At 37.4% G+C, this 24,518-nt stretch overlaps 1 protein-coding gene across 13 annotated transcripts in view; it reads left to right on the forward strand.

Annotated features, from left to right (window-relative positions):
* The window catches only part of LOC102543159 (phospholipid-transporting ATPase ABCA3-like), an 84,109-nt gene that overhangs the window by 19,438 nt on the left and 40,153 nt on the right, over positions 1-24,518 (forward strand). For 10 of the 13 annotated variants that reach the window (XR_012061162.1, XR_012061161.1, XM_072942759.1 and 7 more), the window contains 14 exons: positions 2,495-2,611; positions 3,587-3,704; positions 6,167-6,340; positions 7,037-7,215; positions 8,016-8,150; positions 12,385-12,514; positions 17,531-17,685; positions 17,814-17,843; positions 17,921-18,076; positions 18,422-18,632; positions 19,721-19,871; positions 21,968-22,066; positions 22,567-22,735; positions 23,678-23,981. Coding sequence is in view for 11 of the 13 variants with exons in the window: in XM_072942759.1 (XP_072798860.1) it covers positions 2,495-2,611; positions 3,587-3,704; positions 6,167-6,340; positions 7,037-7,215; positions 8,016-8,150; positions 12,385-12,514; positions 17,531-17,685; positions 17,814-17,843; positions 17,921-18,076; positions 18,422-18,632; positions 19,721-19,871; positions 21,968-22,066; positions 22,567-22,735; positions 23,678-23,981 (2,128 nt within the window). In the remaining 2 variants the exon portion in view is untranslated. The remainder of the gene's footprint in view (positions 1-2,494; positions 2,612-3,586; positions 3,705-6,166; positions 6,341-7,036; positions 7,216-8,015; positions 8,151-12,384; positions 12,515-17,530; positions 17,686-17,813; positions 17,844-17,920; positions 18,077-18,421; positions 18,633-19,720; positions 19,872-21,967; positions 22,067-22,566; positions 22,736-23,677; positions 23,982-24,518) is intronic. The other 3 variants (XM_072942762.1, XM_072942761.1, XM_072942763.1) reach the window with 3 other exon arrangements.

The following is a 24,518-nucleotide window of genomic DNA, read 5'->3' on the forward strand; positions in this document are numbered from 1 at the left end:
TCCAATCATCTATTTAACCAATGATTCATTCAGAGTTATTTATTACTGATTTATTAATTGCCTATTTTGTTTCAGAGACTGACAAATCAAAGATTTGAATCCTGTCTCTAGTACTTACTGAGTCTATGACATGATATATAACTTTTCTCATGTATTTTCTTGCATGTAAATTGAGTATAATAATACCTAATTTGCAAGGTTGTCATGACATTAAGCAAGATATTATGTGAAAAATTATCACCCTCAAATCACCTAGACCTACTGTCATCAGGCATAAAGGCGGAAACACATACTGAGTGCTCCATAGCAGTGGTCTCTCCATTTCATTTATCTCCTTTGTGTTATCATTGGTTGTGTCATTTTCACTCTTTCCTTGCTAGTGGCAACACCACTTTACAGATCAGGGTCACACTGTTTCTCACTATCTAGCTCTTCTCACTCAGGGCTCTTGTCACACATCTCATTACCCATTATCTCTCCTATCAATCTACCTCGTAGGTTGTTGCCAGGATAATTGTCCTGTAACACAAATGGCTATAAAGAAATTTTAATTTCCTGTCTTTACTGCGTCCTTGCCTTTACTGGTGAGCTTTTCCATTTTGTAATTTTCTTGTTTCTAGGTATGGCCTTTTCTTTTCCACCTCAACGAGTTCCTTTAGCATTTGTTGTAAAGCTGGTTTAGTGATGCTGAATTCTTTTAGCTTTTGGTTGTCTGTAAAGCTTTTGATTTCTCCATCAAATATGAATGAGAACCTTATTGGAGAGAGTATTCTTGGTTGTAGGTTTTTCCCTTTCATCACTTGAAATATATCATGCCACTCCCTTCTGGCCTGTAGAGTTTCTGTTGAAAAATCAACTGATATCCTTATGGTAGTTCCCTTGTATGTTATTTTCTTTTTTTCTCTTGTTGCTTTTAATATTTTTCTTCTTACCTTTAATTTTTGTCAATTTCATTACTATGTGCCTTGTCGTCCTCCTCTTTGGGTTAATCCTGTGTGGGACTCTGCGCTTCCTGGACTGGGGTGACTGCTTCCTTTCCCAAGTTAGGGATGTTTTCAGCTATTATTTCTTCAAATAATTTCTCAGGTTCTTATTCTGTCTCTTCTCCCTCTGCAAGTACTAGTGTGTTTTATGTTATCCTAGGTCTCTCTTAAACTAGCCTCATTTCTTTTTATTCTTTTTTCTTTTTTCTCTTCTACAGTAGTGATTTCCACTACTCTGTCTTCTACCTCACTTATCCATTCTTCTGCCTCATTTAGTCTACTGTTGGTTCCTTCGTGTGTATTATTCATTTCGGTAATTGTATTCTTCATCTCTGCTTGGTTGTTTTTTATATTGTCTAACTCTTTGCTAAAAACTTGTAACTTATCACTCTGTGCATTTATTCTCCTCCCAAGTTCTCTGATCATCTTCACAATCATTTCTCTGAATTTCTTGGGTAGACTTCCTATCTCTGCATCACTGATTTCTTCTGGGATTTTATCTTACGCCTTTGTCTGGAAGTTATTCCTCTGCTGCCTCATTTTGTCTAAATTTCTGTTTGTATTTTTATGCAGGTTAGTTACATTTCTAGACCTTGGAGAAGTGGCCCTCTGTATGAGACATCTTATGTGTCCCGCAGTCCATCATTAATTAATATTATTAGAATGTTCATTCTACCCAAAGCAACCTACAGATTCAATTCAATCTCTGTCAGATTTCAGTGGCACAGGGGTTGCTATCTTCTCTGCCATGGGCAGTCCTGACAGAGACTCTTCACAGAGAGAATTTTTCAGGTGCAGTTTTCTGACTACAGAGAAGACTCACTTGAGTCAGTGCCAATAAGACATGAGCCAAAATTGACTGCTGAACAGCCGTCAATAAAAAAGACTGGAACCTACCAAAAAAAAGGTTTTCTTCAACTGGAGACACAAATAGAAAATCACAGCAGGACAGTAGGAGGGGTATACTCATGATATAATTGGGTCCCATACGTGGTGGGTGGGTGACCCATAGACTGGAGAAAATTATATTGCAGAAATTCTCCCACAGGAGTGAGAGTTCTGAGCCCCATGTCAAGCTCCCCAGCCTGGGGATAGGGTTCAATCTGTAGACCAGTTTGAGGATTAATGCCATCTTAACAGTGTTAAGTCTCTGATCCATGAAGATGAGGTGTCTTTCCTACACTTAGGTTTCCTTTAACTTCTTTCAGCAATCTAGCTGGTTTATAGTTTCAAGGTTTTTGCATATCTGAACGGTATCAGGTAAATTATTGGTGAAATCATCTCTGGGCTTATAAGCATCGCAGCATCACCACTTACTAGCTGAATACTTTTAATCAAGTCACTTAATATATTCTGACCGTTGATTTCCTCCTCTATAAATTGAGCATGATAATGCTAACTATTTAACCCATTTTGGTTGTGGTGGAAGTTAAAGTAGAAATATTTGTGAATGTATTTTGCATAATTATATTGTTTTATATGATATATGGTTTGTATTAACTTTCCCATAGGAGTACCAGCTCATGGTAGGACTCAGTAATTGGATGCTTTGGGCTGCCTATTTCTTCACATCCCTCTCTTTCTATTCAGTTATCATCTCTTTGATGTGCCTTATTTTCTTTGCCAAGGCAAGTGTCTATTTAACTGCATCATGCTGCAGCCAAACTTTGAGAGGGAAAACAGAAACATGGTGTGGGCCTAATGGATTCAAGTTGCCAGGGAATAAAAAATGTTGATTCCACTATGGAAACCAGGGACTGCTTAGTCTCTCAGCAAATTAAACTTTAAACCTAGATGTATGTGATGCAGGAAAAATGGGTGTGGGGCGTGAGGAGGGCTGTGTCCCAAGCCTCAGTTGAGCCCCTGGGACGTGCCCTACCAAGTGTGGGTGCTTGGCTTCGGGCAGGAAAGAATTCAAGAGTAAGCCACAGCTGAGTAAAGGTTGATTTATTTAGAGAGATACATCAAAAGGCAAGAGAAAGGCCATGAGGTGTTGGGGTTGGGTGCTCAGATTAGAGTAAAAGTAAGTACACACTCCATAGACAGAGTGCAGGCTTTCTCTGAAGAGGAGGGAGAGAGAGAGGCGGCCAGGGGCAGTGTTACCAGTTTCTATGGGCTCAGTAATTCACATGCCCACAGGCGGGACCATTCCAGCTGCCCTGGGGACAGGGCTGGGATTCCCAGAAATTAGGCATCGTCCTTTCTTTGGCCTTTTGTGGTTAGCCTTGGGGTTGTCATGGTGCATGGCACCTGCGGGCATGTTATTTATCATGCTAATGTTACAATAAGCATATAATGAAGCTCAAGGTCTACTGGAAGTCAAACCTCCTGCCATCTTAATCCTTAAGGCCAACTGGAAGTTGAATTTTCCACCATTTTAATGTTAATTGTTGTCATTCCTTGAATGGCTGTGCCCTGCCCCCTTCCATCCTGTCTCTTGCAGACCTTTTGTAGTTAATGAATTGTCTACTCTCTATCTCCCTGAGCATTCTCATCAGTTTCATTAGAGCTATTAAAATATTTTTAAATGTTTCATTTTACTTTTGTTTTGCTCTGACACCTCTTGGAATATGACTTAACTGGCTTCCTGATTGCTTTGCTAGATTGAACCCGTGCCAGTCATCCAATACAGTGACCCATCTCTTGTATTTGTCTTTTTGCTGTGTTTTGCCATCGCCACAATATTCTTCAGCTTTATGGTTAGCACGTTCTTCAGTAAAGGTGAGTCTAAAATTCTTTCTGGGAAAGATTTTCAGTGACTAAAGGAGGTTTGTATTTGGAAGTTCCTTCTAAACTTTAGCTGCCATCTCCTCTGTAGCTTCTGTTTACTTTCTAACTGAAAAGACAAATATATGCAACATGTAATGATTTGAAAGGGAATAAAGAGGGCAGTGAAAATTAGCATAGCATAGTATACATGTGAAAAAAGGATAAAAGCTAAAACAAGATCATATTTGGGTGTTTCTTTCTAACCTTCAGCTGCTAACTCATGCATGGTATCCCTGTTTATCTATCAGGAAGGGTGGAGAATGAGATCGCTTCTGTATACTCTGTTGGAGGGACTAAAGTCTGCCCCTATCTGATGATGATAGTGGAGTATGTGAAGAGGAAGAAAACAAAATTGACTGAAATAAAGGGTCCTTGCACTTAATTAATAGATCCCTATTGTGTGTCTGCTGTTGAAATATAGCCTCCAAAGAGCTGCCATTGACCTTGGGGACATACTGTATCTGCAAAAAATGATTTGACAGGATATGCAGAGAGCAATGAATAAGTGGAGCATAGTGTACATGTGAAAAAAAATGATTAAAATAACTCAAATTTAGATTAAGATAAACCTAAGAATTCTTCCTATAGAGGTTTGCTTTTAAGCATTTTTGAAGGACTGGAAGACTGGTACCGGATGTCAGCTGAATGGACATGAGTATCCATTCATTCATCCAAATCTTTTTGCTAGCGCAATATCTATATTAATATATGGGGGCAAATAAAAATTGTTTCTTTGCCCTTTAAGGGCACATATGCCAATAACTTTATTTCATTTTATTTTAATTTTTCTCAGTACATTATCATAGTTACTATTGACTGATGGGTCCTCATGGGGACATGATTGTACATACAACAAATAAGCAACAAAGAAAGAAAAAAAACAACCCAAAGGATAGAGAAAAGTAGTGTGTCAACGTGAGGCAGAATATGATATACTAAAGAGAATAGTAAGTGGTAGAAAAAAAAACACTGATGTTTTCTATTTCTGGCATCATAGCAGGCTAGATATTCTGAACATTTTAATCTGCTTCTTTTGGTACACAGGTGTAAGTCTTTCACTACGGTATATACTTAGGAATGAGATTGCTGGGTCATAGGGTTTGTGAATGTCCAGCCTGATTATGTCAAACACAAAGTGCTTCTACACATTTACCATCCCACTGGAAGAAGATGAAAATCCCAATTGCTTCATATCTTTGCCAAAATTTAGTATTGTCAAGCTTAAATTGTGCCACATTAGAAATACTAAATGTTATGGAAACTTAAATTTGAATTTTCCTAATTACTAATGAAGTTGAGTATGTGTTATTAATATGAGTCATATGTGTTTCCTTTCCTATAAAATCTATTAATGCGTTCTTTTATAATTATCGATTTGCAAGAGTTCTTTACAGAATACTGCTACATACCTTTTGTTAGTTTCAAGTATGTTGCAAAACTTCTCCCAGCTTGGAGATATCTTTATCTTTTATGATATCTTTTAATAGTTACTAATTCCAGTCATATATAAGCAATATCATATGGTATTTTTCTTTCTCTTTCTGGCTTCACTTAGAATGATGATCTCCAGGTCCACCCATCTTATTGCAGATGGCATTATTTTAGTCTTTTTTATGGCTGAGTGGTATTCCATTGTGTGTATCTATATATCTATAGATATATAAACACACACATATATATATACACACCACAATTCCATTGTGTGTGTGTGTTTGTGTCTGTGTATACGTATATGTGTGTATATATATATATACACACACATATATATATCACAACTTCTTTATCCAGTCAATAGACATTTAGGTTGCTTCCATGTCTTGGTTATTGTACATGGTGCTTCTGTGAATATGGAGGGGAGGGCATTATCTTTTCCATTTCAAGTTTCTTCCACATATATGCCCTGGAGTGGAATTGCCAGATCATATGGTAACTGTTTTCAATTTTTAAAAAGTCTCCCTACTATTCTCCATAGTGGCTGCACCAAACTACATTCCCTCCAGCAGTGTAGGAGGGTTCCCTTTTCTCCACACCCTCTCCAGCATTTATCGTTTGTGGACTTTTGAATGATGGCCATTCTGACTGGTGTGAGGCGATACCTCATTGTAGTTTTGCTTTGTATTTCTCTGATAATTAGTCATATTGAGCATTTTTTCATGTGCCTATTGGCCATTTGTATGAATTAGTTCCTTAGATGTTTAATTTCAGCCTTTTATTCATTTATAAAATATTTTTGAGCAATTAGTAAGTGATAAGCATTATATAATGGCTGGGGAAGCAATGGTAAACAAAATAGATAAATTCCTATTCTCAGTGTGCTTATTTTAGTTCACCCTTATAATAAAACAAAGATATTTGTATTTTAGATTTTTTTCAGATTGCCTAAATTGACCTCATGATTTCCTTCTTATTTGCAGTATATTTTGCTGTTTCTGTTGGAGGTTTCCTTTATCTTGCCACCTACTTTCCAGCTTTCAGCATCTCTTCAAACTATGCACCGATGACACTTGCCCAGAAACTGGCTTCCTGTCTCAGCTCAAATATTGCAATGGCACTGGGTACTAAGTTCCTAGTCAAGGCAGAAATGGACAGTGGGTATTTACCTTGTAAATTTTGCCATGTTCTCATAGGATATTCAAGTTTTAATGTTCACTGGTATCACTAAACTATCCTTCAAAGTTTATACTACTTTATACCACCACCTATAGTACATAAGTGCTTTACATTCTATCCATAAACTGACTCAGTTTTGTTAGGGCCTCTGCCTACTCTTTGGAGTTGCCACCTGCTATTTAGTGGTAGAGAAGGAAATGACATGAGTCTGCTTATAGTCACTTTTTCTTCCTTTTTCCATCAGTGCAGTATCTATGCAATAATTCTTCTAGTATTCTGTTCTGTAGTTAGCATCCAACCCTACTTTTCAATGATAATGTTTTTTCCGAAATTATATATTCCAGGGAACATTTAGCATGAGGGGTGCTGTAGAGGGAGGAGCCACTATTTAACCTATATGTATGCTTAATTTTTTAAGAATATTACTACTGACTTTTTAATACATGTTATTTTTGTTTCATTCAGTACTGATTGTAGCAAGCAGGAAGGATGTCACGTGGTTACTTGCTCGCTGTCCTAAATCCTAATAGTACAAGAAAGTGGCTGACTATAGTAGGAATCTCTAGAGAATATTAACACATTTATTTTCTTCACTCTTAAATTATGATGCAAATGGATAACTCTGTTTTGGTCTCAGTTAGCATCTAAATTAAATGTCTCCTGTTGTCTCTTAGAAATTGGAATTAAATGGAGTAACATCTTCTCTCCAACCAAAGTGGATGACTTTGCCTTTGTTTATATACTGGGAATGTTTTTATTTGATGCTTTCTTGTATGGCCTTGTGGCTTGGTATATAGAAGCTGTCTTTCCAGGAGAGTATGGTGTGTCCAAACCATGGAACTTTTTCCTGCTGGTGAGTGGTAATGATTTTGTTTTTGAGAGAGGCCACAGTCCTTCTACCCTGTTTTATAATTTCTGTGAGTCGCCATGAGTTAATTTTGCATTAACTACAATTGAATCAGTATTTCAGGTAGAAGAATCATTCTAGTTACTCTAGCCGTACTAGTTCACTAGCCCTTTCCTAATGCACTTTAAAGCCTCCAATATATATAAATATAAATAAACTATAGATCATGGCCTGCAACCCCAGACTTTACAAATTCTGAGTAATCCATCACTCTTGCAGGCAAGTGTTTCATAAAGGATAGAGCTTCAGTATAAAGAAATTAGTACAGAATGGGTCTTCAGATGCTAACAAGAAGAGGCTTAGTTATGTCCCAGATCTAGGCACTCACCACCTGGTTTATGTCTTTGGTTTGCCCATATTTCTTAGAGTCAGGACCATAGCAAAATGGGGTGTGGTACATCTTGACTTCCTTCTCAGTCTCTTCCTTTGTTACCATTGGCTCATCTTACCATTGCTAAGAGAAGAAGATAGAACAGAGAGTGATATAATACTTTTTTCTGTAACCTCATTTTGGACTGATTTGGGGTAATGAACCTATATTTTCCTTTCATTTCTCTTGGACAGTTATGATTTTAATAGAGTAGTTTGCTTTTGTGCTTTGGCAAATTATAGCCAGTTAGCACCAAATTTTACTCCCAAGAAATACTCAGCAATCTATCTCAATACAAAGGGTAACAAGCTGAAGTATTTTCTAATGTTTCATTTTTCAATGTCATTACAGTGATTACATTTTATTCCCTTCTTAGCCCTCTTACTGGTTTGGGGAAAAAAGTGAGGCAAAAAAAGAAACAAGAGAAATTTATAAGATAACTGGAAGCAAGTATTTTGAAGCTGAACCTTCTGACTTGGTGGCAGGTATCCAGGCCAAACATCTGTGCAAGGTATTGTTTCCCAGATCTCTTTTACTTGATGGAGGCGAAAGTTAGCTTACATTTCAGTGTAAATGTCTGTTAACAGGAAATACCAGGAAAAAGGTCACATGCTAATGAAAAAAGTCATGACCATCTTGTTTACTTCCTTCGAGAAAGATCAAAATTAAATTTATATGGTATACAATAAAAGTCACATCTTTCTCTTCCTCCAAAAGAGAATCAGACTTTCTGTAAACTGTCATGATGTCTTCTACTAATGCTCTCATTTTAAAAAGGAGCGTCTAGTGGAGCTTGATGATTTGAGTATGTAAACACAGTTCTGTTCACAAATATTTTGCATGTTTTATTTGTAGTCTCCTCTGTAAAGATGTTTATCAGGGGGTAGGAGACTCTTGGGTCTCTCAGTTTATCTGGATCAACTACAAGCATGTAATATTCAGGTAACCTATATGTTTGATGACATTTCCTTGCCTCTCTGTCGGTGTCGCGATACCATGTACACATACACACCATATGTGAAGAGAGCTGATGGCTACTCTGAAGCTTTAGTAAGTTGCACAGTCTTATATAGCAAAGAAGAATGAGAAGGGAAATGGTTAACAGGCAGCGTCTGGCTCAAGGTCAGAAGACCCTTTATGTTTTGGTAAATCATGTTCGTGTTGGCACCAGTGAGCCTTACAGCTTATCAGGGCGGAATGTATGAGAAATGGTTGCTTTACAACATTCTTCTTGGACTCAGGCGGCTGTGCCTGTCTTAGGTGGCCCCCCTCTGGCTAACCAGCCTCTCACCTCTGAGTCTGCAGCTTTTTATAACTTGTTTACCATTCCAGCCCAAGGCTCGTTCCTTGATTCCCACAGTCCAGGGCCTACGCTCTCTAAGGTCTACCTAAGTTTTATTTGTGCTCCTAATCCCACAACTTCAGAAAACCCAAAGCCCTCCATGCAAATTCAGCTAATTTAAGAGATATTTATACTCTTGTGGTCCTCTCTGCCTTCAGTATGCTGCGTGCTGCCTCGGTTTTGGTTACATCAATTCAAATGCAAAACTCAGTCTTTTCCCTGTTGTCCTCAGAAAATCCATTCACACCAAACATTTTTGTGAATGTTAGTAACCTGCAATGTAGATTAGAGCTGTAAGAGGTTGGTTCAAGGAACACGTGGGCTCCGACCATTTCCCCAGCTTTATTTACACTTGTCTCTCCCTATTTGTCTCTTTATACTTTTCCTACAAGATTGCCCCGATTGCTACTCTAAATATGCACTCTTCCCATATACGCCTCAGACTTTCATATTCAGGCTCATGAGAATGCTTGGGAAAACCAAGGATCTTCTGTGTATCATTTATTCTTTCACTCTTGGCACTGGGATTATAAGCAGTAAAAAAGCCAGATAAAATTCATGCTCTCAAAGAACTTACATTCGGGTGTGAATAAAAGTAGGTTAGCAATTAAACAAATGAACAATCAAGATAATTGCAGTACACAGTAAGTGCCATTAGGGAAATGAATAGGGTGATGATACAGCAATTAAGGGGTAGGATGGGAAGGAAAACCACTTCAGTTAGGTTATTCAGTTAACTCTCTCTGAAAGCATGATCATTGTGGATACTGGCCACCCTGTCCAATGACAAAATCAATGGAACAGAGTCACCTCATACAAAATCAAGCCCATGTCTTTGTGGGATTCGCCTTGTTGTTACTGTACTGAAGCCCGACTCTTCTCTCTCTCCAAATCTGCATCCTTTGCATCCCCACACAGGTGTTGCCCTCAAGAACACTCCTGCATGTTAATTTCCATCTCATGTAAACTACCTGGATGCTAACTTCTGTCTTAGAGTGTACCTCCCAGGGAATCTAACTAGTGATTGTTGGTACCCAAGTAGACTGAGAAAGCAGGTGGTAAGATGAAAGGTAGACTCTGGTGCAAGGAAGCAGTACAGTGTTCATAAATGATGAATTGGGGCGGTATTCCAGGGGGAAGAATTGCATACTTGGTGCCATCTATTAAGCATTTTAAAATATTGGGAAAGCAGTAATTAGAGGGGCCATGGAATTGGATGGATGTTGTTGGGAGAATTGATACATTGAAGATGGAAAATGAAAGGCTGTTTGTGATTAACCATCAGAAGCTAGCTGAAATATAGTGAGCCTCTGAAAGCATATAAAGGGATTTTCATTTCTAGCAACCAAAGAACAGAAAAGGCTGAGAACTAAGCCTTAGATTTAATCATAGGAACAGCAGAACTCTAGAGAAAGTTAAATTGCTAATCTGGGCAGATGGGCTATCCCAGAATTGGGATCTTGACTGGGAAGAAATGAAACGTGGAGACACAGGATGGGAAACCTAGGACACGAAAGCCTCAAGTCCCATTTGTTCCTGAACCCTCAGTCTGCAGAAATGGCTCACTCCTCCCAATTAGGGGCTGATATTTCTTTCTCCTTTCCTTGAAGACGGTGCAGTGACCTCTGCCTCACAAGACAGCCCACAACCCATTTTGGCCACTGAGAAAATAACTTGGATTATGTCATGAAAAGTGGTAGACAGCCTGCAAGGTAGCCTTCAGTGTCCCAGCATCTCCTGATTTTCATGGCTTTGAAGAGTTAACCTGTATGACCAGTCAAAAACTGCAGAAGTGACATAACTGCATTCTGAGACTGTCACAAAAGTCACTGAGGCTTTTGCTTTGGTCTCTCACATTGTTTACTTTAGGAGAAGTCAGCTGCCATGTTATAAGGATGCTCAAGCAGTCACCTAAATGATGGAAGAGAAGCCAACACAGGATGAACGGAGTGCTCCCTTCAGTATCCAGCCCCAACTTGGCAGCCATGAGGGAGCTATTTTGAACGTGGATCCTCCAGTCTCAAAGTTTTCAGGTGTCTGTAGTTCTTGCCAACATTTTGAATGCAAAATCATGACAGACCCTGAGCCAAAGGTGCCCAGTGGAGCATTTCTAAGGCCAGAAACTACAAGAAAAATGAGTATTTACTTTTGCTTTAAGCCATTAAGTTTTGGTTAATTTGTTACTCAGCTTAAATATAACTTAAATATATTTTGGAACCTGGAAATAGGATGCTTTCATAACAAAAAACTAATAACATGGGATTCATTTGGGAATTAAGAAGTGAGGAGAAACTGGAAGAACCTTGAGAAGAGTGTTGGCGAAAGCCTGAAGAGCCTAAAATGGTCTGTTAGCAGGAGCCCAGTGTTCATGGAGGTGGCTGCTACTGAACTGAAGAACTGTTACTGAAAGCTGGAAGAAAGAAGATTCTTCTTACGGAACAATAAAAAAAAAAAAAAGTCTGTCAAAAGCATTATGAGCTCCATTTTGGACACAGGAGTTTAGACATTCACCCAAGTAGGGATTTCAAATAAGCAGTTACACAAGCCTGTTACTTAGGTCGAGGGAGCAGATAGGATGGGGACACCTAGGGAGTAACAACACCAACTGCCATTTGAGGGAAAAAAGAAATAGCGTTTTCTTTTCTGTTACACAGGGGGCTTGCCTTTATTCATCAACAACGGAATATGTTGGAGGGAATGTATGCTTTAAATCTGAGTGAAATGGGCTTGAATCCCAATTCTTCTGTTTAAATATTATGTTTCTGAGGCTGTTTTTCACCTCATTTGCTTTAAAAATTTAGCCAAAATCTTCATGCTAGTTTTTATGGTGCCTGTGTCTGCTCCAGGTAAGTGAATATTTATATATCATCTCTCCTTGAAGGCACCTATCTTTTCATTGACTTAAAGCTAGTTGGTTGCCTAGAAAATCTCACCTCTCTGATGAGTTTGAGAGAAGTTGTAATTCTGTAGATCATTTAGTTTCGTTTTTGCTAGGGCTGAGAGTGACGTTCTTTCCGTATTTTTGCATCTTAAGCAGAAGCACTGGTAGTCTACACATCAGAAATTTTTAATTGGGAGTTCTCCAAATTAGGACAAAGACATTGACTGAAGAAGAGTGTGGCATTATATGCTTCAAGACAGTAATTGAAACAGCAGGAATGCGTGAGATTGCTTAGGGGATATTTATAGATTTACTGTGAAATTCTGAAACTCATGTTATGCCCTCAGTTACCTTTTTTTTTCCTCTTCACTGTCTTATCCTTCTTACATTTTGATTTTTTTTTCCCTCATGAGATTGATTTTGTGGTATTGTTTTTTCTATACATAGTTGATATTGAGTGCTTGTTCTTCCAAAGTCATAATGACAGATAAAGTTAATATTTGTGAGTTTTTCCCCCCACAGGAATTCCGAGAGAAGAACACTACCAAAATAGCTGTAAAAGACTTAACTTTGAATTTGTATGAGGGGCAGATCACCATTCTTTTAGGACATAATGGGGCAGGAAAATCCACTACTCTGTCCATTCTCTCAGGTATGTGTTCAGCACTGTTCAGAGAGTGTCCTCACACAGACACGGTAGACAGAGCTTATGAGGCTTCTGTATATCTCCTTGATGTTTATAGTTTAGTCATTTCAGTGATACACAAAGCTGTTTAGTAATCACTTTTCATTTTAAGATGTAAATAACTTCCTGTGAGAGATACTAGATACCAGGTTTTTACAAAGACATCAAAATAACTATTATAAACATGTTCAAAGATCTGAAGGAAATCACGATTAAAGAAATAATGAAATGTCTGAAAATAATATCTCCTTATACAGAAAATGTCAATACAAGATAGAACTTATTTTAAAAAGAACCAAGTAGGAATTTTGGGGTTGAAAAGTACAATAACCAAAGTGAATAATTTATTGAAGACACACAACGATAGATGTGAATTATAACAAGAAAGAATCAGTGATTTTGAAGATATTGTAAAATATTGAAAACATGCCCAGTGCTATACAATACATCCTTGTACCTTATTTATTTTTTACCTAGTAGTCTGTAGCTCTTAATCCCCTTCCCCTATATTACCCCTCCCCCGACCCTACTACCTACTACTAACCACTAGTTTGTTCTATGAGTCTGTTTCTGTTTTATTATATTTATTTATTTGTTTTATTTTTGATTCACTATATAGATAAAAGAATACAGCGCTTGTCTTTATCAATGTGACACTTCAACAAGCATATTACCTTCCAAGTCTATCCATGTTGTTGGAAATGGCAAAATTTCATTCTTTTCTATAGATGAGTAATATTCCTTTATGACATATATATCACCTTCTTTATCCGTTCATTTGTTGCTGGATACTTAGGATGCTTCCTTGCCTTGGCTGTTGTGAGTAATGCTGCAATGAGCATTGAGCTACATATATCTTTTCAAGTTAGTGTTTTTGGTTTCTTCAGATTTATACCCAGGAGTGGAATTGCTGGGTCTTATTGTGGTTCTATTTTTAGTTTTTAAAGGCATATTCATACTGTTTTCCATAGTGGCTGAACCAATTTACTCTTCTACTAATGGCATCCTAAGGTTCCCTTTTCTCCACATCCTCGCCAACATTTATTATTTGACCCACGAGAGCCATTCTGGCAGATGTGAGGTGACACCTCATTGTGGTCTTGACTTGCGTTTTCCCGATGATAGGTGATGTTGAGCATCTTTTCATATGCCTGTTGGCCACCTGTATGATTTCCCTGGGAAAATGTCTACTCAGGTCTTCTGCCCATTTTTAAGTTGTTTTCTTTTTTTTTAATTGAGTGGTATCCTCTTTATATATTTTGGATATTAACCCCTTATCAGACATATTATTTAAAATATTTTCTCCCATTCAGTGGGTTGTCTTTTTATTTTGTTGATGGTTTCCTTTGCTGTTCAAAAACATTTAACTTTAATTAGGTCACATTTGTTTATTTTTGGTTTAATTTCCCTTGCCTGATGAGACAGATCCAAAAACCTTTGTTAAGGATCCTGTCGAAAAAGTGTACTGCCTAGGAGTTTTATGGTTTTTGGCCCTACGTTTATGTCTTTAATCCTTACTGATATTTTTCTGTCTGGATGGCTTGTCCATTGATATCAGTGGAGTGTTAAAGGCTCCTGTTATTATTGTATTATTGTCAATTTCTCCTTTTATGTCTGTTAGTACTTGCTTTATATATTTAGGTGCTCCTGTATTGTATGTGTATATGTTAACAAGAGCAGTATCCTCTTCTTGTGTTGATTCCCTTCATTATTATATAATTGCTCTTCTTTGTCTTTTGTCTTATACTTTGTTTAAGTCTATTTTGTCTGATATGAGTTTTTACCGCCCCAGACTTTTTTGTTATTTCTACTTGAATGAAATACCCTTTTCATCCTCTTTCTTTGGTCAGTATGTGCATTCAGCTCTGAAGTGAGTCTTTTGTCAGCAGTGTATAAATGAGCTTTGTTTTTCATCCAGTCAACCACATTTGCTTTTGATTGGAGCATTTAGTCCATTGACATTTAAAGCAATTATTGTTAGGTATGTACTTGCTGCTCTTTCGTTTCTTGTTGTCTGTTGTTTTAGTAGTTCTCCTCTGTTTTGTTTTGTTTTTTTTCTTCTTTTTTAAGTTTATTCCTTGTGATTTGATTATTTTCTTTTGTGGTATGTGTGTGTTCCCTTCTCTCTAGTTTATGTATATCTATTGTAGGTTTATGATTTGTGGTCTCTAAGGAGTTCATGTTTGTTCACCTATAACTCTATCTTCATGTTTTAAACTGATAGTCATTTAGTTTAACAATTTTTGTCTTTGAACCTTTGTACTAGCTTATTTAAGTGGTTGATCCATAGCTCTCACCATATATTTGCTTTCACTAGTAGGATTTTCCCCTTCCTATATTTTGTTATTTCTTGTTTTAGCCTTTCTTTTTCACTTGAGGAAGACCCCTTAGCATTTCTTTTAAACTCATTTTAAAACTCCTTCAGTTTTTGCTTGTCTGAGCGGCTCTTTATCTCACTTTCATTTCTGAATGATAACCTTGCTAGGTAGAATGTCTTAGGCCGTAGGTTTTTTTCTTTTCAGCACTTTAAATACAAAAACTTTAATTGCAAAGTTTCCGCTGGAAAATCAGCTGATAGCCTTATGGGGGTTCCCTTACATGTACTTTTTGTTTTCCTCTTGCTGCCTTGGTGATTCTCTCTTTATCTTTTGCTATTTTAATTACATGTCTTGGTGTCAGTCTCTTTAAGTTCATCTTGTTTGTGACTCCCTCTACCTTCCGTAACTAGATATCTGTTTCCTTCTTTAGGTTTGAGGTGTTTTCAGTCATAATTTCATCAGATTCACTTTCTACCCTTTTCTCTGTCTCTTCTCCTTCTGGATCCCTTGTAAGGTGAATGTTAGTATGCTTGATGTTGTTCCAGAGGTCTTAAACTATTCTCATTTTTTAAAAAGTTGTTTTTCTTTTTGCTGTCCTGATGGGGTGATTTCCATTTTCTATCTTCCAGATTTCTTATACGTCTTTCTGTATTACTCAGTCTTCCATTAATTCCTTCCAGGGTATTTTTCATTTCAGTTATTGTATTATTCAGCTCTGATTGTTTAATTTTTTTTTCTAGTTCCTTATTAAAATTCTCACTGTGTTTATTTTTTTCTCTAGCTCAGTTAGTATTCTTATTACTAATCTTGTATTTGTTATCAGGAAAATCATTTATCTCTGGTTTATTAAGGACTTTTTGAAGGGTTTTTCCCTGTTCCTTTGTTTGAGATATGTGCCTGTTGTTCTCATGTTGTTTAGCTTTTTCTATCTGTATGAAATTAGGTCAGTCACCTTCCCAGTCTTCTAGACATATCCTTGTGTGGGAGTGTCCCTATGTAGACTGTGTACTTCAGCTTTGGTGGGAGAGCTGGATCTGAAGTGAGTATGGACTGTGCCTCCTGCTGGGGTGTGCTGGCAGCCACCACCTTGGTGGGTTGTAGGGTTAGAGCTGAAAGGCAAAAGCCGCAGCCAGGTGCAAGCCATGGTTTCTCCTATGCTCACTGGGCATCACTGCCCTATTGAGGGCGTAGATAAGAACTGAGGGGCTGTAACAGTATTGCTGATAGAGCTCAGTTTCTCCCAGGTATGACAGAAGTCTCTGCCATGGCTTGGGACTTGGCCAGGGCCTGAAGACTTGCAGCTACACTTCTGTGCTGGTTTCACTTTTTTCCCAGTGTGGGTGCAGCTTGATTAGAGGCTTGATCAGGGACGGAGAGGTTGGTGCCCCATGAGCGATCCCCACCCCCTCCCAGGTAGGTACAAGGATGCTTGCTCTGGCAATGGCGGTCCCCATCCTGGAGCTAGTTTCATTCCCTCCAGAGTGTGAGCAGCAATGTGTGACTCGGTGATGATTGCCTCTGCTTTGGTCAGAGGCAGTTTTGAGGTCTGAGCTGGCTCCATTTCCTCCAAATGTATGCACTCTCAAGTAGCCTCCGAATTAGTGGGGAACAGTGCCAGAGTAAGACGGCTGGAACAGAAGCCTGGTCTGGGCTGAGGTGCATGCTGAGCAGTCTTGGTAAGACCAAGCCATAGTCCCAGTCAGTTTTCAATCTGCTGCTCTTTCTGGGACTGAGAGTAAGGAATTCTGTGCATGTGCTCTCCAAGAGTTAGGGCTCAGTTTCTTATAGTTGTCTTATAGTTGTCTGGTAAGACTCTCTGGTTTTCAAACCAGCTAAGGGGCTCATCTTCCCAGTGCTGGGGCCCAGGACTGACATGCTTAATATGTGGCTCAAGCCTCTTGCTCCCCAGAGAGGAACTTTGAGCCTGTGATATCCCCTGTTCTTCTTTGTCCCCTGTCAGGGATATGGGTCCTGACCAGATCACTTCTCCCTTCATACCAGATTCTGTGTGGATCTTTCTTTAGTCTTGGATTTAGAAGAGCTGTTTGGCTAGTTCCAGGGTTGATTTTGGTGAGAGTTGTGCTTTATGTGTGTGTGTGTGTGTGTGAGTGTGTGTGTATAGTTGTAAGTTGGCTGTGTTCGTGAGCAGAGGTGAGTCCAACGTCCTGCTGGTCTGTTTTCTTTCTCCCCCTATTATCCTATTATTTAAGTATTTTAAAACTATTTTAGGTTACAATTTGTTATCTCTCTCAACTAGAATTTAAATTCTACAAAGACAACAGTTTTATTGACTGGATCTTTAAGATTTACTATGGTCAGCTACAATATAATTCTTAAATATAGCCAAATGGCTGCTGGCAATGCTGGAATGTTCTGATAATAAACTCTTTAGTGTTTGTATTACCTAAATGATTTCTACTCATTTACACTTGTTGAAAATTAAAGCATACAGTTAATTAAACAAAAATAAAAAATAAATTATTTCTAATTTTATTACTTCAAAGATAACAATTGGTATTTTCTAAATTTTTCTTCTCTGTGAGAAATTGCTAATTCTAATGAGTAATCCATAAATAGATTTCAAATTTGAGGTGCTAATGAACAAGTTTTAGTCATGCTCCCTCATGAAAGCTAAGCTTCTGTCATGTCTTCTGCTTGATTCTAGGCCTTTGTCTTCCTACCAACGGAGAGGCCTATGTTAATGGATATGACATCTCAAAGCAGATGGTCCAGATCAGGAAAAGCTTGGGCTTGTGTCCCCAGCAGGATTTATTGTTTAATTACTTGACAGTATCAGAACACCTTTATTTCTATTCCGTGGTGAGCCAAAGATACGTTTATTTTTCCCACTCTATTCATGTCCTTAAGGTAGATAACTATCAATATCCTTATTCTTAGAAAGTTTAAAGATTGATTTTTGATAAATTCTCCTTTAAACATAAATACAGGCAAAGGGAAGAAGACCCTGTATAAATGATGTAAGAAAACAGCTGGTGTAAAATGTTTCTAAGGATAAAGTTGGAAGCAACATGTGAATTCTGGCTCCTCTTTCCAGATAAAAGGAATCCCTCGAAAGATGCGTCTTACAGAGACAAACAAGATGCTCTCTACTTTTAACTTGCTAAAAAAGCGTAATGCATTTTCAATGTCACTGAGTGGAGGAATGAAGCGCAGACTCTCCATCATTATAGCCCTTATAGGGGACTCAAAGGTAAAAAAAAAAAAGAAAGAAAAAGAAAAAAGCACTGATCTCCACTAAAGGTTGCTTAAAAAGTCAGCTGACACAAATCTGAGAGCTGATAAAGGTCTAACACTCTAAAACGAACCTTCCAGATGAAATCCCAGATGGGATTGACACTACCAACCTAGTTGGTATAAAATGGTCACAGATTTGGAATTACTCCACCATTCTTAATTCAGTTTTAGTCTGAACTTCTTATTGTAGGTTAAATTGGACACGTGATTGAAAAAGCAAAATCCTGTGACTGATAAGACCTGAATGGCACTAGTACATAAAATTTAATGTTGTTCATGGAATTGTTCTTTTGGACTTTAGGTGGTGATACTTGACGAACCAACATCTGGCATGGACCCAGCCTCAAGGAGGGCCACCTGGGATCTCCTTCAGCATTACAAGCAGGGTCGTACCATCTTCCTGACCACCCACTACATGGATGAAGCTGACGTCCTGGGTGACCGAATTGCCATCATGGTTGAGGGATCCCTGCGGTGCTGCGGCTCTTCAGTCTTCCTAAAAAAAATATATGGTGTCTCTCCCTTTGACCATTCTTTGTATATTGATGTCCTAACATTCTTCTAACATGATTATCATAGATATTGATGTCTTGTTAGTATTGTTCTAACATAATTTGAACTTTTTTAAACTATCTACCCGAAACTTCAATGATTCCCTCTGTCCTATAAGTTGAGGCTTAACTATGAGCCCTTTGAAATAATGATCTTATTTTAGTTCTTCAAAAGTATTTCCCACTACATTTTATTGTATTATCCAAATTTTGTGTTCATTTCTTCCATTTAGCTTCTACTTAAATTGTAATTTGTTCGACTGCAGTTGTGCCTTCAATGAAATTGATAGAAATGTGGATAGATGAGAGATAGATAGATGATTGATAGGTAGATAGCAGATGGGTGATGAATAGACAAATAGAAAAATTAATGGATTATTGGGAAAATGTAGAGAAGCAGATAATCTCCAGGGCCCTCAAGGACTTGGTAAAAAAATTTCAGTTCTGATAACTCAGGCAAGGCCAAAAGAACTGAGAGAAATATCTCTGAGGGTACATTAGTCCTTCACTGCAATGGTGCTTCAAGAGCGCAGGAGAGGGCTGCAGGGTGGAAATAAATCGTCAAAGGTGAAGGAAACAGTGCAGAGATGAAGAGCAAAGAGGATTTGTCAGAGCCAAAAAACTAGAAACTCTACTGTAGCTTAAAGAGGTCTCTATGAGCTCATCCATGCACAGATCCCCTGTCTTCTGGAAGGTGCACTAGTGAAGGTATGGAGTACTCTGGAAAGATTTCTCAGGTCTCTGAAGAAAAGAATTTTTATCTGATTTATAATAAATACCTGTTTAATGTATATTAACCTTGTCTTCTCATATTTCAGTGTCAATAGGACAAGAGGCCAGATAATAGAGGCTTTTCATTCTATTTCTGTTCTATTGGTCCCTAAGAAAATTAATGAAATTATAGAAAAAGTGTTATTAAGCTCCTTAGGCTTATAATCAAATAATTTGTGACATGCTCAGTCTTCTTCTAGCTCACTCAAACCATGGAACACCAAGTGCAGTCTCACAAGAATATAGGAAGTACCAATTGTCTTATTTGTTCTTCTCAGGTGTGGGATACCATATAATCATGGTGAAGGAACCTCACTGTGATATCGAAGAAATCTCCAAATTGATTTATTATCATATACCAACAGCCACGTTGGAGAAGAATGTTAGAAATGAATTATCTTTTATTCTACCTAAAGAGTATACACACAGGTATGGATTCAGAGAGTGCTAAATGATTGATGTTTAGATAAGCAGGAATTATCATTGCTTTTCTGAGTTTCTTCAAGCTTTGCAAGCAAATTAACAAGACAAATCCAATCACTTGCATTTTAGAGAGGAATGCCACCTAGTGCCTATGGCTGCCTGTTTTTAATTGGTGGTAACTGATGATATGTTGTTGATAGAGTAAAACTTGCATGGTGAGTGGAGTAAATAGAAATATTAAGACAATGAGAGAGAAAACAAAATGTCTTTAGTGGTGGCTTTTGAAGCGAGAGGGGCAAGAATCCAGAGGAAATAGGCAGCTTGATAGTCAAGTTATTCATCAAAGGGAGTCACAAAAATTATAACGCCACCTGAAATAAGCATCCTAAAAAATATGGAAACCAAGATTACTCATCAGTGACTTTTAAAGTATGATATTTTAATCTTCTTGTATATGTAATATATACACATGTTACTAGTTATTAAATATGCATATGTCCAAAATATGTAATATATAATACTTCTTATAATAATATGTAATACTTGCTTTGATATTCCCTAGAGTAGAGTCAGTTGTCGTAATCAAGAAGAATATGAGGGGCTTTAACTTCTCCTTTTTTAGTAAAAAGAAGAATGTATCAAAAAGGAGGGGGCGGGAAAAAGAAGCTGCATTATTTGAACTTTGTTTATTTCATGAATCCTAAAGTTCTTGGGAATCAGCAGCATGGAACAGTGTGATCAGTTGGCAGAATAGGACCAGGACGCTACATAAGCCGAAATGAAAGAATAAAATAGCATGGAGGATTTAGAAGTTAAAATTCTAACATGCATTGTCAGAGATGAATGGTAGTTGACTCATTCAGAAAAGGTGGGAATCAGGTGGTGGCTTTGTCCCCATTGTGATAATCAAGATCCATGTAAAACTGAAGAATCTATCTGAGGGAGACGTAAAGATAAAACACTTGCTGAAACTTATCACACTACCTGCTCATCCTCATTCACATGGACACAAATAACATTCTCAAAAGAATGTCTTTAAAACAGGAAATAAAAGTATTCAGAAGCAGATGTTTTATCATGTTTATTATATAATATCTTCTTCATGTTTACATTTATAATAATTTAATAGTTTATTATTTTCTTATATTTAGAAATAGATAAAGTTTTTCATATCTATTTACTGGTCATTTGGACTTGGAAGACAGAGTATGTTAGAAGATCCAAGAAGTGAACTAATCGTAGATTGCTAGGTTCAGAATAATAGAATCACTACAAAATAAAATGAAAATCAAGAAATTAGGGCAGAACGTGTTTTCTGTAATGGACAGTTTTAAACTAAGTAGTAGGAAGAATAAATTATAAGAAAAAGAAATGCCTGTGGATCCAGTTATTTCAGCGTATAATATGAAAAGAATGTAATGATGGTTAAATTCTTAGTGATTCCCATTCCAGCTAAAATTTCGATAGTTAATAGTAATTGAGTGCTTACTTTTTGCCAGACATTGGTCTAAGCTGTACTTATTTACCTGAATAAATAATAAAGAAGAAAAAAAGAAATAAATTTTAATTGCATATACCTCTATTCTTATTCATTGAATGTATCTCACAAGAAAAGTAATTCTGAAATTTTAAATCAGTATTGTAACTTGTAAAACAATGCTGAGACTTATTAGAATGAAACTTAGGTTTAGAATATGGCAGTGGAATCATGTGCAATATTCCAAAGTAATGGACATGTAAAAGAGGTATCAGAATAGTGTGCTTATCAGGGAATATTCATATGCTTAAAGCTAATTAGAGGATGTAAGTATGCACGAAAACCACTGGACAGCAACAGAAGTTGAAAGAAGCAAATTAAATGATTAACAAATCATTTTGTGAAACTCCTGCAAGTAAAAAGGAGAAAATGTGTTAATATGTTCCTGATACAAGGTTTAAGCAAAATAACATAGTAAAGGGTAATTCAATTATAGACTTGTACCACGTTTTATTTACCTCAAAGTAGGTCTCCTGAAGCACCCCTGACTTTCCTTGGCAACAATTACACCTTCTCCTCTTCTTCTTCTCCTTCTTCTTTTCTTCTTATTCTTATCTTATTCTAGGTTTGGAGTTCTGTTTACTGATTTGGAAAAGAGACAGAAAGAGCTGGGCATAGCTAGCTTCGATGCCTCTATCACTAGCATGGAAGAAGTCTTCCTTCGGTGAGCAGCAAGGCACAGATAAAATGAAAACCTTGTGGGAAAAGTACCACATCTTGGTCACCTTTGTAAATCCACCACACTTTCAGATTTATGTTAGAAAATTAAGAGGAATGAGGGGATGAAACTGACAGGTGTTTTTTTTTTTAAACAATAAGAACAGTGAAAAAATATTATCATTATTGGTTTTTAAAAGAATGATTATTTAACTTGCCCATTAGTTGCTAATGTTTAAACTGAATGAGTTCAGCTTAATGAAACACTCATTACATTGCCCTCATTTTCCTAACTTTACTATGGTCTAGCAGCAGTCTTGTGACTGGTGTTTGGGAAGCACTGCTCTACGATAGTTACCAGGATGCCTCCATGTAATACTCCTACCAGTCAGTAAGCAAACCAAGGAGTCTTCTGAGTTGGGTGTTGTGACTCACATTCTCCAAACAAGATACGTTGAGACAGAGTTGAAATGAAATGCTTTGCTTTTTTTTTTTTTTTGGATGTAGGGTCAGTAATATGGAAGATTCAGAGACAGATATTCAAGCTACCCAACCTCATCCTCCCTCCCCAATGAATCAAGTCTCAGTCAAGAACCAGAATAGGAATATGTCCAGAAATGAGACAGCAGATTCCTCCACGATGAATGAAAGCCCTGCTGTTACGTTTAACACGGGGGTAAGCACCTTTGCTAAGACACCTAATGTATCTGTGCTTGGGGTGCAAGAGGCACATTTTGTTTTGACACTTGAACGACAGGAGTGTGGAGTTTTCAGCCATTGCAGACCCAACCAGACTCAAGCAGTCTGTACCACAACCTCGTTAACTTCCTAACGCAGAAGTGATACGTTCTACATAAAGATCTCAGCTGTCATTCTCACCATTGCTATTCCTCAGTTTCATTCTGTTTTAATTTTTTTTCGCATTTATAATCCAGAGATTTGTTAGTTCATTGAATCTGGAGTGAGCATCTGTTTTAATAATTAAGCATGCACAATATTTTAAGTTTTTGTGATGGGAACTGACATTGCATGAAAAATCATTCCTTATCAGTATGATCCTAAGCATAGGAAGTCTCCCCAAGAAGCCTATCATTTATTTCATTCTCTTAATTGTCTATTCCTCCTATAAAGCACCCTGGTTTTCTTGGCAGTCGGGAGCCTAAGGAAAATCGTCTTGTTGAGATTTTTAAGTATTTATATCAAAAGTCAGATCTTAAACATTTTATTTAATACCTTATAGCAAAGGTCAGCAAATGATATATAAAAGGATAATAAATATGTAAGGCTTCGTGGGCCATATGGTTGCATAATCACTCAACCCTGTCATTGTAGCACAAAAGCAACCATAGACAATACAGAAATGCATGGGTATAGCTGTGTTCTAATAAAACTTTGTTTAAAAAAACAGTCCAGTTTGTTGACCTCTGCCTTATACAAGCAAAAGACTGATAATACTATCATGTGTTACGCTTAGATTCTATTCCAAGTATTATCTGTATAAACTTTATGTAGCTTGTACCATAAAATTCCAAAGTGTTCATCTTAATGAATTTCAACATGAATGACTTTTTTAGGTCTATGAATACTGTAATGTTATGTTTCTCTCTTCTTTCTTTAGTATCCCCTCTACCACCAGCAGTTCCGTGCCATGTTCATGAAGAGAGTGATGTTCAGTTGGCGCAACTGGAATCTAATTTTGCTACAGATACTGGCACTTCTAGGTTCCCTTATCTTTCTTCTCTCAGAGGTTGATATTTTTTCACGTAATAATGACGAGAAGGCCAGACAAATGGACTTGGGCCAATATGGTCAAACTATTGTGCCTATATCTATTTCTGGGAATTCCAATTTGACTCTGATTTTCTTGCAACATCTTAAGAGTATGCTAGAGTCTGAAAAACAAACACTCAGGGAAGTACAAGGTAAGGCTCATTAATAAAAAGAGACTGCTCTTAGATGAAGATCTCATTGTGTGACTTGCAAAGAAAGATCTTAACTGTATATTTGGCCACCTGTTAATCAACAATTTCACAGATTAAGCTATATTAGAGTCCAGAAATGCCCTCTTTAAGGCATAGTTAGTCTCAAAAGGTTAATTTTAATAGAAGCACTTTGGCTATGAGTTGTCTACAAGGCATTTGTTGTTCCTTCAAGTAAAAAAAAAAAAGTGTGCCGAAACACATGTTACTGTGAAGTTAAGCATGAGTTGTTTTTTAAAGTCTGGCCAGAATGCAATGTATCACATGAATCCAGACCTTACAGCATGGAATGGTGGTCCCAAGTCCCGAAAACTATTCCTCAGTCTCCTAAACCTATCACATCAAAAACAGGGATACTGGAGACTTAATGGGCTAGCTCCTCAGAATATATTTATTTTTAAGATAGTAGTAGTAATGATTTACATTTACCAAGCACTTGTTTTGGCAAAAACCCTGTTAAAACACTTTACCTGCCTGTCA

The sequence above is a fragment of the Vicugna pacos genome, chromosome 18 (assembly GCF_048564905.1).
Source record: "Vicugna pacos chromosome 18, VicPac4, whole genome shotgun sequence".
In the NCBI taxonomy this organism is placed as follows: Eukaryota; Metazoa; Chordata; class Mammalia; order Artiodactyla; family Camelidae; genus Vicugna; species Vicugna pacos.